The sequence below is a fragment of the Dunckerocampus dactyliophorus genome, chromosome 2 (assembly GCF_027744805.1).
Source record: "Dunckerocampus dactyliophorus isolate RoL2022-P2 chromosome 2, RoL_Ddac_1.1, whole genome shotgun sequence".
Lineage (NCBI taxonomy): Eukaryota > Metazoa > Chordata > Actinopteri > Syngnathiformes > Syngnathidae > Dunckerocampus > Dunckerocampus dactyliophorus.
Window position 1 is genome coordinate 17,300,286 of NC_072820.1, and position 13,061 is coordinate 17,313,346.

Below are 13,061 nucleotides of genomic sequence, written 5' to 3' on the forward strand. Positions count from 1 at the left end.
TACATTTGAAATAGAAGAAGTGAATAAATGTATTGCAATTGATGTGACACGGACGCTTCTTGCTTCTTCCTGCTCCTTTTTGGACACGTAGAACTGTGAATTGTACTATGTGATGTATTCCAATGTAACTTGTATGCATGTTCAAAATAAATGAAACCATTACAATTACTTCAATTAAATACTTGGCACTCTGCAGTATAGTACATAAAAGACTAAGACGTTGTTGTTGTTGTTTTTTTGCTCTGGTTAGGTGCTGGCTGCGGGTGGACAACCATTTCATCTGGAGCTTCATAGGCCCTGTAACTTTTGTAATTTTGGTAAGTTCTGTCTCTCAATTTTTAAGCTTCAAGCTTTAAAAGCAGTTGATAGATTTTGCGCGTGAGCCCCTGAGCGCCGCTGTCTGAAGATGGATTTGCATGAAAGGAAAAAGCGGCGCCATAATAGTGCAGCGTCCACTCTGCATCGTAATCCTCTAAAATCACAATCTTTGGAGGAGAGTCTCATCACACGATGAGGAGGAGAAATCGTCATCTCACGCATGAAGGTCATTTGCTCAGTGGGAAAACAAGAGCGCCAATGGAAGTAATGAGTGGGTGGGCCAGACGACCTTTAGCTTGAAGCTGCCGCTGAGGATCATGTCACGTCCCCAGCTAATCTCAGCACACGGACACATCTCCAGCCTGACTTTTTAATATCGCATGTGGTACACTGGGCGTTGACAGAAACACACAGAAGCACAACATGCAGGAATAATGGAAACACTCTTGCATTGCCATACACAAAACTGACATATTTGTCCGTCCATAGGCTATAAATTCAAGCAAAACCTCAAAGCTCTGCGTTGGCAGTGATGCTTATTAAAAGATGGCTTTGGCAGGCAAGGAATAGTGCTAAATATTGCAGTGGAATGCCCCTCGGAGACCACTTTTCTGCAGCACGCCTCCCAGCTTCCACGCCTCGTTCTCTCATCGGATGTCTGTTGTCACTAAACGCATCTTCTCATGCTGATGGAACTCGACCACAGCGGCTTGGAGAGCAAACCATCCAGAATATGACGTCCTTGCCTCTTGCTTCTTCACATCTTTGCCTTCACATTCCTATGGGAATATGCTAAGGATATTTCAGAATACTCACCTGAATAAGAAATTCCAGATTGTTTAAGAGGAAATAGTATTATTTTGGCGTCTTCCAGATCAAACTTCGTGATCACAAAACTAGAATAGTGTGCTGACATCTCTGACTTGAAATTGGACTGGTGAGAGGTACGGACGTAGAAATAAACTAATTATAAGCACCGACAGCCATTAGCAAGGCAAGCTAATCGGCTAACCACAGAAGCGCAAGGTGGTTGCTTAGCGACAATGCAGGGAAAAAAACAATTAGATTCAGGCGCGGAAACCTCCGGTCCAGATACCTCTGAAAGGCCACCCCTGGAAGGAACGCTACCATCAACAGAGCCGCTGTTGGGGCCACCCAAGAAATGTGAAGAAGGGGCACCATTTATGCCATCTCAGCCGTTTACCCAAGTGGGGTTCTCAATATTTAACGGCTTGAAGAATCTATTTGTTGCGCAAATGAAAGAGCAACAGCAGGAAATCTTGGCAGATACTGTCCATAGTGCGGCACAATCACGGCATGATCTGAAAAGGCTGCAAACACAGACTGGAATTCTAAAACATCAGAAAAACAGCATCAAGGAGAGTTTCTCTGAGTTTCAAGAGGAGGTTAAACACCTGAGGGAGGAAAATAGATAACATTGCAATGAAATCAAGGTGTTACAGGATAATAACGCTGCTTTGAACGCCACTCTTAAAGAAGACAATAAAGCAAAAGAGAAATCATTGAGCAAATGAAGAACACAATTGATGAAATGGATCAGAATGCAGGAATCCACATAAACAGCAGAAGCATGTATGCAATTATAGCAACATCAGACAATATTTGAGTCAATTCAAGGAACCCTTCAAATTAATCACAACCTCAGAAACTTGGATTTATGCTGACAAGGACATGGATTTTGAGCTGGCAAAATGTAACTTAAAACACTTTAAACAACACTAAAAAACATTAGCATATCAGTATGTGGAATGAAGTTTTGGAACGGACTGAGTAAAGAACTCAAACAATGCACTAAAATGAGCAAATTTCACGAAACAGTACAAGCAGTTGACGTTTACAAAGTACCAGGAAGAAGAGTCCTGAACCACTGTGTACATACAATGCTATGTCTAACAACTCTTGCACTTACTACTAAATCTTCATTTTTTTTGTGAGTACATTGTTTGTACTCACTCATCATCCAAATATGTTTCTGTCAACTATTAACCCTTTCATCAGTTATTATGATATAATTATTATTAGGGATGTCCTGATCCACATTTTTTGGCTTCCAATCCGATCTGTTTTTTTTTTTTTTAATAGTCTCACCAGTACGGATTGTTTTTTTGTTTGTTTTTTCAATAATAATAAGCTTTTGTTGTAAACATGAATTTGTGGGATTGAATATGATTATGAAAACAGCTCTTCAAAGCATTAAAATTAATGCAACCAAACTATTTCTGAATTTACTTTTTTATTACACAGCATGACCAACAATATTGTTTGGTTTTTGTAACAGACCTCTGTGAGTCAGGTCCCTAATCCAATAAAAGTCCATCCAATAAAAGATAAAATCTGAAAAAATGGGTGTGCAAAATACTTTTAGGGTAGGACTAATCATTTGACATGATTATAGATCAATTTGTGGTGTGATGTAGAATATATGATGTTTTTTTTTAACAAACTCTCTTTGGGCCCTATGAAATCCGTTTCATTTTTTCCCAAATTCAGTTTTTTGCCTTTTAATTTTTTAGAATTCATTTGTTTTTACCTTTTCCAATTATTGACTGTGTGCTATTTTGGTTAGTGAATAAAATGCAAAAAGCCTTACATTTATTGATGCAATACATCGTTGGTCCAAATGGATGTAGCTTAATTAACTTCTGTAATGGCTGAAATGTTTTTAACTTTATGGTTAACAGTTTGTGGAACAGTAATTAGACATAAAACAGTGTCCACTAAGGCTTGAGAATGTATGACTTTGGTTTAAAAAAAAAAATAATAATAATACACTTTTTGGGATGAACCTGAACAGAGAGGGTGAGCCACGACCTCTCATTCAGTGACTTCTGACCTCACAAATGGAAGAACGCAAGAGAAGTTCCCGCAGACCTCCCAGAAGAGTACATTTTCTTCTCACTTCACTCACCGTGTAGTCAATAAAATATATTGCATTCACATCCGGCAATTAATTGATCAAGCAAATATGTATATGTGGTGCAGATTTGGGATCCTATTTCTCTTTTGTGACTCTTTCTGAAGGTGCATTATAAAGATGTTATGTGAGCCGCTCAAACTGAAGCTCGTCTCCTTTTCCACTACAGTGCATATTGACACACATCCAGGAATGTTGGAAACCTTTCGGGAAGATTGTCTTGCGCCACTCCTTCTCCTGGACCTTAAAATATGGCCACTCACCTTTATTCTTGTGTGTAAAGTCTTTGTTTGCACTCCCTGTGGTTCAATATAATAGATATGCTTCTTTTTGACCAGATTTTTACCCTGTAATGTGGATTAAGTGTAATTTGGTCAATTTAGCCTATGTTCAAGATGAGCGCCATGTGAGGTAGATCGTTCACATTAACCTCCGTTAACCCCCTCTGTTGCCTTTCTCCCCCACAAGTCTTAACGAGCTGCTGAGGTATTTACATTTCTGCAAAGGTAAAGATCGGCTGCCATAGAAGCTTCAGCGATTGAGCCAAAACCAATATAGATAGAGCTGTTTGCATTCGAAACCTAACAAGCGGGGTTCGAGGGAATCAGACACCGCTCTGAGTGCATTACGTTAAAAGGTTGATGTGTCTGTTTTGACAGGTCAATGTCATCTTCCTGGTGGTGACCATGTACAAGATGGTGAAGCACTCCACCTCTATGAAACCCGACTCCTCAAGGCTGGGTGGTATCAGGTAAGGGCGGGGTTGTTTTTGTGTAAAAAGAAAAATAATACCTCAACCGTATTTTTGGGCTTTTTAGTGTTTATTTCTCGCTGCAGGTTCCAATTCATGGTCTTCATAGTATTTTTTATACCAGGTTACATATGTCAGTTATTTTTATGTCTTCATAACTGCATCACTTTTGTTGTGTTGTTTTCTTGAAAATTGGTTCAACTGCACACTTGTGTTATGATATTGTGTGTGTCTGTGAATTGCAATGACTTAAAGCAGGGGTTTTCAACGTGTGGTACAGTGAGCCTCCCCTCAGAATATAATATGACCACAGCCTCCCTATTTTTTATGTTAACTGTTTTATAGAGCATATTTTGTGGCGTTTTCTGCTCACAACAGACTCTGTTTTCTCTCTCATCGTTGAAACGAAGAATCATTTAATTTTGCCTTTAAACATAACTAAAGTTAGCTTAGCAGATTTTAATAGTAATATTTTCCTTCATTTGTCTCAAGATGCTGCACCTTGTGGCCTCACACTTACAAAACTGCTTGAAACTGAAATGTCCATACCTCCAATAACAGGTGTTTATTCTCTAAAATTGATTCTGAAATCAAAATATAGATACTTTGCGTACTTCAGTTGTTTGAGGTAATGTATATTATTAACAGGAACACATTGGAAAGTAACAAAATTATTGAGATCTTGTCTTTTATACACGATGGATAAATATAATGATTCTAATATAGCTCATAAGAGTTTAATTTAAGAGCTGGTATCTAGCAACTTTCATGCTTTTCTTGATAATAACCAAAATCACTTAAGTTCTTACAAGAACAGCTAAAGCACTGTACTGCCAAAAAATGTAACTAATGAGCTACTTTTGTTGTCATTGTTATATTTGTCCAAACAAAGATACCTTTAGTTGTATCAGGCACTTCTTTACAGAGGGCCATGTAGGTTTGGATTTTTTTTCTCCCTTATATATATATACTGCTCAAAAAAATTAGAGGAACACTTCGAAAACACATCAGATCTAAACTGGGGGAAAAATGATCTTGAATATGTTTCCTGATAATAAGTGGGTGATGTATTAGTAACAAAATGATGCCACATAATTTGATAGAAATGAAAATGATCACCCTATAGAGGGGGGAAATCAAAGACACCCCAAAAATGAAAGTGAAAAAATGATGCAGCACACTGGTCCATTTGGCTAAAATGTCATTGTAGCAACTCAAAATGATTCTCAATAGTTTGTGTGGCCCCCACATGCTTGTACGCATGCCTGACAACCAGTTTAGATCTGATGTGTTTTCCAAGTGTTCCTTAAATTTTTTTGAGCAGTGTATATATAATATTGATATATTTAAAGTATTTAAATTTGTGTGATGATCTGAAACATTTACTCATTGTGGAAGGAAAAGAACTCCCCTTTTTCTCTTTGCAGGACAAAAGTGATGCTTATTATCTGTGTGTTTCATTTTTTACCCTAACCTTGCTCTGTCACATCTCATTAACTGCCATTAATTCTTCTTTAACTCAAAGCAGCCACGCGTGTACCAAAGTTAAATCGCAGGTTAAATCTACTGTGATTATTTGGATGTAAATCCATCCTGAAAAAGTCCAATTAATAATGGACGGCAAGCTCAATCCGCCATCTCTCTCGATAGTCTCATATTTCATGGTAACGTTTCCTCAAGTTTCTCTAGGGGCGTCTCACTTCTCTCGAGTGTATCCATAACAACCAGCTGGCGTCGTCACTGAAACTTACTGTTAAGTGATCGTGTTTCCTTTAGGCCTTTCCTGGAATCCACTGAGGAAAAACACGCTACTCTAGGCTCCAAATAAAGACCGAAGGCACAATACTTTGTATCATCTTTTATACTACATTGCTTTTTTTCTCCTTAAACGCACTGTTGTCAAGTCATACAATATCTTATGTAAGGATAGATTTACAGTATCCACAAAAGTGAGTACACTACTCATATTACAGCATTTTTATGACAGTATATCTTCTCACTGGATAAAACTATCGAAATTAAACTTGGATATACTTTAGAGTAGTCAGTGTACAGTTTGTATAGCAGCACAGAATTATAATACACTGAAAATGAGTATACACACCATCATTATTGTCTAAATAGCTGGCAACACAAGTAAGCAAGATAATTGTGTCTTATCAACAGTCAATTATAGTGGTGGTAGGGTCGTGGTTTGGGGATGCACGAGTGCTGCCGACAACTGAGTAGCTGCAGTTCAGTGAGGGGAAATGTGAATTCCAACATGCACTGTGAAATTGTTAAGCAGAGCAGCATCCCCTACATAGGGAAACTGGGCTTTCCAACATGATAAGGAGGCCAAACACATCTCAAATATGGCAAGTGCTTTGCTGAGGAAACTGAAGGTGAAGGTCATGGAATTGATCACCTGTGAGGCATCCACCAGCAGAACAACGTGTCTAACAGGAGTGGAAGAGGATTCCAGTTATAACCTGTGCAGCTCTGATTAATCCCATGCCCAAGAGTATTAAGGCAGAGCTATATAACAATGTTGCTCACACTAAATTGACACATTTTAGACAAGTTCACTGTGAGGTGTACTGACTTGTGTTGACTAATTTTCAGTGGGTAGTAAATCTATACTGCTTCACGTGCTGTACACTGACTACTCTAAAGCATATCAAAGTTTACGTCTGTGTAGGCTCTCAGTCATACAAGAGTTGTCCAACGAGGGAAAGGCTTCTTGAGACGTCATCTGTACTTCTGTGAAGAAGGTGTTGGATGTTTCGCTCCTCATCCAAAGAGCTTCGTCAGCGAACTAACAAGTGCTGGTAGCCTAGGCCTTCAATACAGTACGAGTGGGCGGAATTGGTGTGCCAATGCCAGTGCCAATTGATCGGAGGTGCTAATGGGAGGAGAGGATTAGACCACCACCCCTCCCAGGCTTAGTGTAAGGAACCAATAGGAGGAGGGCATTGGCACACCAATTCCGCCCACTCGTACTGTATTTAAGGCCTAGGCTACCAGCACTTGTTAGTTCGCTGACAAAGCTCTTCGGATGAGGAGCGAAACGTTCGACACCTTCTTCACAGAAGTACAGATGACGTCTCAAGAAGCCTTTCCTCGTTATATCAAAATTTACTTCATCAATATTGCAATCTCATCCGTTGTTTTCTTTTTTCGCAATTGTGTTACATGAGTGTATATCCGGTCTAAGGCTCCTCTCTTTTCATCTTCATCAGGTCGTGGGTGTTGGGAGCGTTTGCTCTCCTTTGTCTTTTGGGCCTGACGTGGTCCTTTGGCTTGTTCTTCCTCAATGAATCATCCATCGTGATGGCTTATCTCTTCACCATCTTCAACACCCTTCAAGGAATGTTTATCTTCATCTTCCACTGCCTCCTGCAAAAAAAGGTAAGACTGCATTGTTTTATCCCAGTGGTATTTTAAGAGCTGTCAGCTGAGTGCCATTTGATGAAAGATTCGGGACATGCACCGCTTCTGTTTCATCTCGCTCCACCTTGCCCTCAGTGCTCTTGCTCCTGTTCCCGCACAGGTCCGTAAAGAGTACAGCAAATGTTTCCGTCAGTCCCAGTGCTGCGGCGCCCTGCCACCTGAGGCCTCCCACAGCTCGGTCAAGACGGCCACGTCTCGAACCACGGCGCGCTACTCGTCGGCCACCCAGGTAAGTCACAATTTCAACATCTTACATAAACAGTCGCCGACAAGCCACTGTGATGCGTAACCATGTCAACATGCTGGCTTTAAGCTTAGGGTCTCGCGCACAGAGCTCAGCGAGGTAAAAACAATGTCTGGTGATATTAAGACAACACAGCTTGACAAGTCTTTACAGCCGCTCCCCCGCGGTGCTCGCTGGATTGATGGTTTCTCGAGCAAGGAGCCGCCGTGTCGTTGAGCCTTGTCGCCGCATGAATCAGTCATCAAAGGTCTGGACTCAGGCGGAGACCTTGAAGCACAAAGCACTGAAACTGTTCAATAAGACAAAGTGGTAAAGAGATTAATGAGGCACACACAGTACGTGCCAGTCAAGTGTGAAGAGGAAGAGCTGATTCTTTGGAGTCCTAAAGAGATGTTCCTATATCCATGAACCAGCAGCTCAACCAAGCACACGCTCCATCTTAGGGCGCGTTTCTACCAAGCTGTGCAGTTCAGTTCAGTTCAACACAATATGGCTGCATTAGCTACGTTAATAGTGTAAAATTGTACAACACAAGCACTGTTATGCTGTTCACGTTATTCCAGTTTTCTCTGTCAACCAATCAGTGGACAGCAGTGTGTCTAGCCCAACAAGCACGCCAACAAAGGGATATTGAAAAGGGGAACGTCAAGCATAGTGAACCGTACTGCTTTTCAGTACAAACTGGGACCCCAAAAAAAGCAATTTAGGAAACAACATCGAACAGAACTAAGACTCACCCACTAATGTGGGGCAGCAGTTGAGATGGAGGGACAAAAGGTAGAGCTGTAAAATGAAATCACCAAATTTGATGTTTTGTTACAATTTTTTGTTTTGTCGTATATGTTTGTTAGCAGGCTCCTTCCTGGTCCATGGAAATGGATGTAAATAGGCTACGATGAGTCTCAATTTATTCAGCTAGTTCAGCCATTCCCAATCTTTCTCAGCATTTGAAGTATCATGAGTGGTGCTTATCTACCTCTGCTGCACTTTAAAGTTTTGATGGCGCTAGTCAACCGTTGGTGTGAAACTCATGCGTGTTACCCTTAGTGTTGTTTACAATGAGCAATGAACTGATCAGTGGTATTAATGCTGGCTTAGCAGTTTGCGCCTTAATGCTATTTACAACATTGGTTCTGTTGCTGCTATATTATGTAATGTTAATAAACTACCGTGTGGTCAGTGCATGCTTTCTCATGCACTCCAAATCATTATTAAAGATAAATAGTTTAGTCATGTATCATGAATTTGGAAATAAAAGCCTCTTAATGCCTCAATTTTGATTAATAAATGCCTGGTAAGCCATGAATGACAACAGGCATGGGTCAGGACAATCAATTAAAAAAGCGTTCAGCATTTTGCTTATATAATCAGCAACACTGACCCAATAAGTGTTATTGTTTAGGAAACACTGCCTCACTAAAATGTATTTCCTTGGCCCGTGCGCCACCATTCTACTTAAATTCTGCTTGTTTTTGCATACTCCACCTAACTAATTCATAAACCAACCAAGGAGGTTCACACCTCCCTTTGAAAGATAAATAGTATGTACTACTGTACATGGACCTAAAGACCTCATAATTCTTCATCCATTTAAAGAGTTCTTCTGGGAATTTGCCTGTGATGGAATACTCTCATCATATTGACAGTAAAAAGAAACCCTCTTAGGTTACGAGAGCTAATATTCTCATTTTATTGGATCAATAGCCTCATGTTTACAAGCCAGGTTAACACACTTTTAATAGCTAATAGTGACACTGTTGATCTCCTTCCCTGTGCATCCAGAGCCGCATCAGGCGGATGTGGAACGACACAGTGAGGAAGCAGTCGGAGTCGTCCTTCATCTCGGGAGACATAAACAGCACCTCCACACTCAACCAGGGTAAGCAAGCCCTGCCAGACGAGGCACATATGCTATTCTCTTTGTGACGGAGCTCGGTATCCATCACCGAGCACTTCAATGGAGGCGGCATGCTGCTGCTGCTCTGTAGGAAGGTCGGCGAGACGAATCCAGATTTTTAATGTCGCTTTTTACTGGTAGCAGTAAGCAATCAGAAATATCACTAAACGCCACCTTGTGTATCAAAGTCCTCTCGCTCTCTCTCTCTCTTTCTCTCTCTGTCTCTCTCTTTCTCTCTGTCTTTCTCTCTCGCTATCTCGCCAGCATCATCATCAAACAGAAATGAGGAGTGATATTTTTGTATAAAATACCACTGATGAGTTGAAATGGCAGCCACCTCTCCTAAATCCTCCTCAGCCTGCAGTGCTCGTCAGGATGATGCAGGCAAGGGATGAGGGAGTCAGGCGGAGGTCAGAGCATGTTTTGGGAGCACTGTGAAGCTCCGAATCCCTGCTGTGCCAGTGCAGACTTGGGCCTAATTAGAAATCTGAAGCGTTTTCTTTTTTTTTTCTATGCCAGCCAGAGCTAGAGCCAGACCCAGAGCTAAAATCTAAACTGGAGAGATGAGTGGTTACATTCTTGAGGATTTAGACAAGCAGTCAGTGGATGATAAGGATGCTGTATTATTCATGGCGGTCCACATGTTGTGTCTAGCGTCTCGACTGGATGATTTTGTTTGGATGAATTTGTCTCACATAAACATTGCAGCGGATGGCGATGCCAGGTCAACACTTATCTTGCTAATATTGTTTGACTGCTTGTTTGGATAATGTCTCGCCCCGTCCAACGTCTTTATGGTGGCTATGACAGACTGCCTCCAGTTCCTCCACTGTCCTTACTTATATGTGTCCCTCTCTCTTCTTTGCTGTTATTTCAGGCATGGCTGGCAACTACCTCCTAACTAACCCTCTCCTCCGTAGCCACGACACTAACCCTTATAACAACCTGCTGGCAGAAACTGTGGTGTGCAACACGCCCTCTCCACCGGCCTTTCACTCTCCAGGTGCGCATCCTCCCGCCCCTCATTTGCATTTGTTTGTAAGAAAAAAATGTTGCGAGCCAACTTCAAGGAGTAAATAAATAAGTAAGATGAAAAATCTGTTATCTTGCTATCTTAGGTTGTGTTTTTTCATAACTTATTTTATTTATTTACATTTAAATGCTATACAAATATAAATGCTTTCCATTAGTTATATAACCAGTTATATTATATTTATTAAATAATGTATTATTTTTACATTGCAGTATGAAGTTAATAACTTCATGAGTTAAGTCAAAATTACTAGAAATAATTGGAAAAAAATACTAGATTATAGTCAGAATTTTACGACAAGATAAATAAAAAAACACATCAAAAGGATAAACACCCCAAAAAAACATCCTAATATTGCAAGATTTAAGTTGGAATAGCAAAAATTAAGTCATACTTTTACAGAAAAAGATGTCATATATCAGATGAAAAACGAGCCTAAAACATGATTTGACAAGGAAAAAAATCGTTATACGGTGAAGATTCTGTCACAATTTTAATGTCATAATATTTTAATAATAAACAAACTCAAATATGGATGAACAAAATCATAAGATCATAATGATTGTCATAATTTGAAAAGAAAAAAATTATATTGTGAGAATTAGCTAATTACATTACAGTGAGTAAATGTAAAAATTTCCAAACGATCGTTCGTTCTTGTAATCATAGAAATGAATGAATGATTTTTATTATCATTATGGCCATACTGCAATAACACTTCTGTTTGTTACATAAATAATATTAAATAGTATTAAAACTAAGGCTGTCCAAAATAACACGTTAACGGCGGTACCTAATTTATTTCATTAATTACGTTCCATTTTTTTGTTTAATTAACACATGCACACCAGAGCAGGCATGCCTCTCTGTTATGATGGCAGACGGAGTTCTACACTGTGCTTTGAAGGACTGTGCTTCCCCGCACAGTCACACAGAGTCTGACGCCGTTTTATAACGTCATTCTGATCTGAACACATCAACAGCAGTGCAATTCCAACACCATATACTGTATGTATCTCCAACTCACACACACACGTGTCAGGTCCGTTCATCCTGGGAACGACACCTCGTCATTGTAATTACAAGAACACGAGATGCATTCAGGGACACTCGGAACATCACAAAAACGACTTTATAATACGTGTGTGTATGTGTGTAAATAAACAGAAAGATAAAGAAAAACATAAAGTGGATATTCTCATCACTCACTTCGTAGCTCTTAATTCGGATGTGCAATTTGCTGCATTTAAGTATGTTGGAAAATACACTGAAAACAAGTAAATTTACATTAAAAATTATATGATGTCTTTGAACGCAACCCCTCATTGCTCATAACACGGTTTAAAGTGTGATTCAAATGTTCTGCTACTATGAAAGAGACTAGTGTTGGACAATTAGATTTTTACACTTGTGTGGTGTCTTCTAGCTAGGTTGACATATTCAGTTCATTTGGAGCTGTTAATACATACAAATATATATATAATCCTGTCCTGACATTGATCGTTCTCTTTGTTAAATACAGTAAAAATGGGCATATTTCAGACATAGTTGCTAATGGTGATTAATCTTGATTAATTAATTTAAAAACTGCAATTAATCAGATTTAAAAAATCATTCCCTAATTGAAACATAAAAATTAGCTAATAATTGTAGCTATTCGGCTATTCCATGAATTTATTTTCTTATTTTTTGGGTTCCAATTTGCTGCTAATACACATTGAAGCCTTGACAGAGTAAAGAGGACATTTTGTATTTTTCTTACATGTGTCAGTGTTTCATCCTTGGTGCATTACACAAAGTGACGTTTGTATTTTGTGAGATGAAAGCAAATTCCATCATTTGTTTCTAGCTAAAGCCTTTTGACACCAGCCAGGGGAATAATGTGCTACCTCTAACGGCTCGTTATTGTGGAGCGAAAGGCACATCGGCGGGAAGGCTCGTTTAGCGATGCTACTAGTGTTGACGTTCAGAAACAGTAGAACATTGTGAGTGCTCACGCTGGGGCTGCCGGTATTGTTGTTTGCGGTAATGGTCATGATCATGGTTTTATTTGTTTCAGACTTGCTGAGCAAGTTACACTAAGGGACATCACATGTTTACAGTTACACAATTCAACATGCCCAAAAAGTTACTGCTTGTTTGTTGACTTATTGTGAACTTCTTCTCAATTCACACTCTTCCATACTTACACATTTTTTGAGTGCATATGTGCGTTGACACACTCAATAATTGCCATCTTGGCTTCGTAGCGGAAAGGGAGAGACTGCCAAACCTTTCCAAACGTAAAATGGAGGGAAGAAGAAAAAAGTGAATATTGTGATCATCATTTCCAGTAGGTCCGCAACAACCGTAATCGATTTTGGACAGCACTACACTGTCACTGCACATTCAGGAAACAAGCACACAGTGTACACATTATATTGAAGTGTGCTGACTAGGGTTGGGCAGCGT

At 39.7% G+C, this 13,061-nt stretch overlaps 1 protein-coding gene across 11 annotated transcripts in view; it reads left to right on the top strand.

Annotated features, from left to right (window-relative positions):
• LOC129177920 (adhesion G protein-coupled receptor L2-like) overlaps positions 1–13,061 on the top strand; it is a 133,216-nt gene that overhangs the window by 110,943 nt on the left and 9,212 nt on the right. For 8 of the 11 annotated variants that reach the window (XM_054769539.1, XM_054769540.1, XM_054769541.1 and 5 more), the window contains 6 exons: positions 251–317; positions 3,913–4,004; positions 7,226–7,394; positions 7,537–7,665; positions 9,463–9,559; positions 10,455–10,580. In XM_054769539.1, the coding sequence (XP_054625514.1) occupies positions 251–317; positions 3,913–4,004; positions 7,226–7,394; positions 7,537–7,665; positions 9,463–9,559; positions 10,455–10,580 (680 nt within the window). The remainder of the gene's footprint in view (positions 1–250; positions 318–3,912; positions 4,005–7,225; positions 7,395–7,536; positions 7,666–9,462; positions 9,560–10,454; positions 10,581–13,061) is intronic. The other 3 variants (XM_054769542.1, XM_054769543.1, XM_054769549.1) reach the window with 1 other exon arrangement.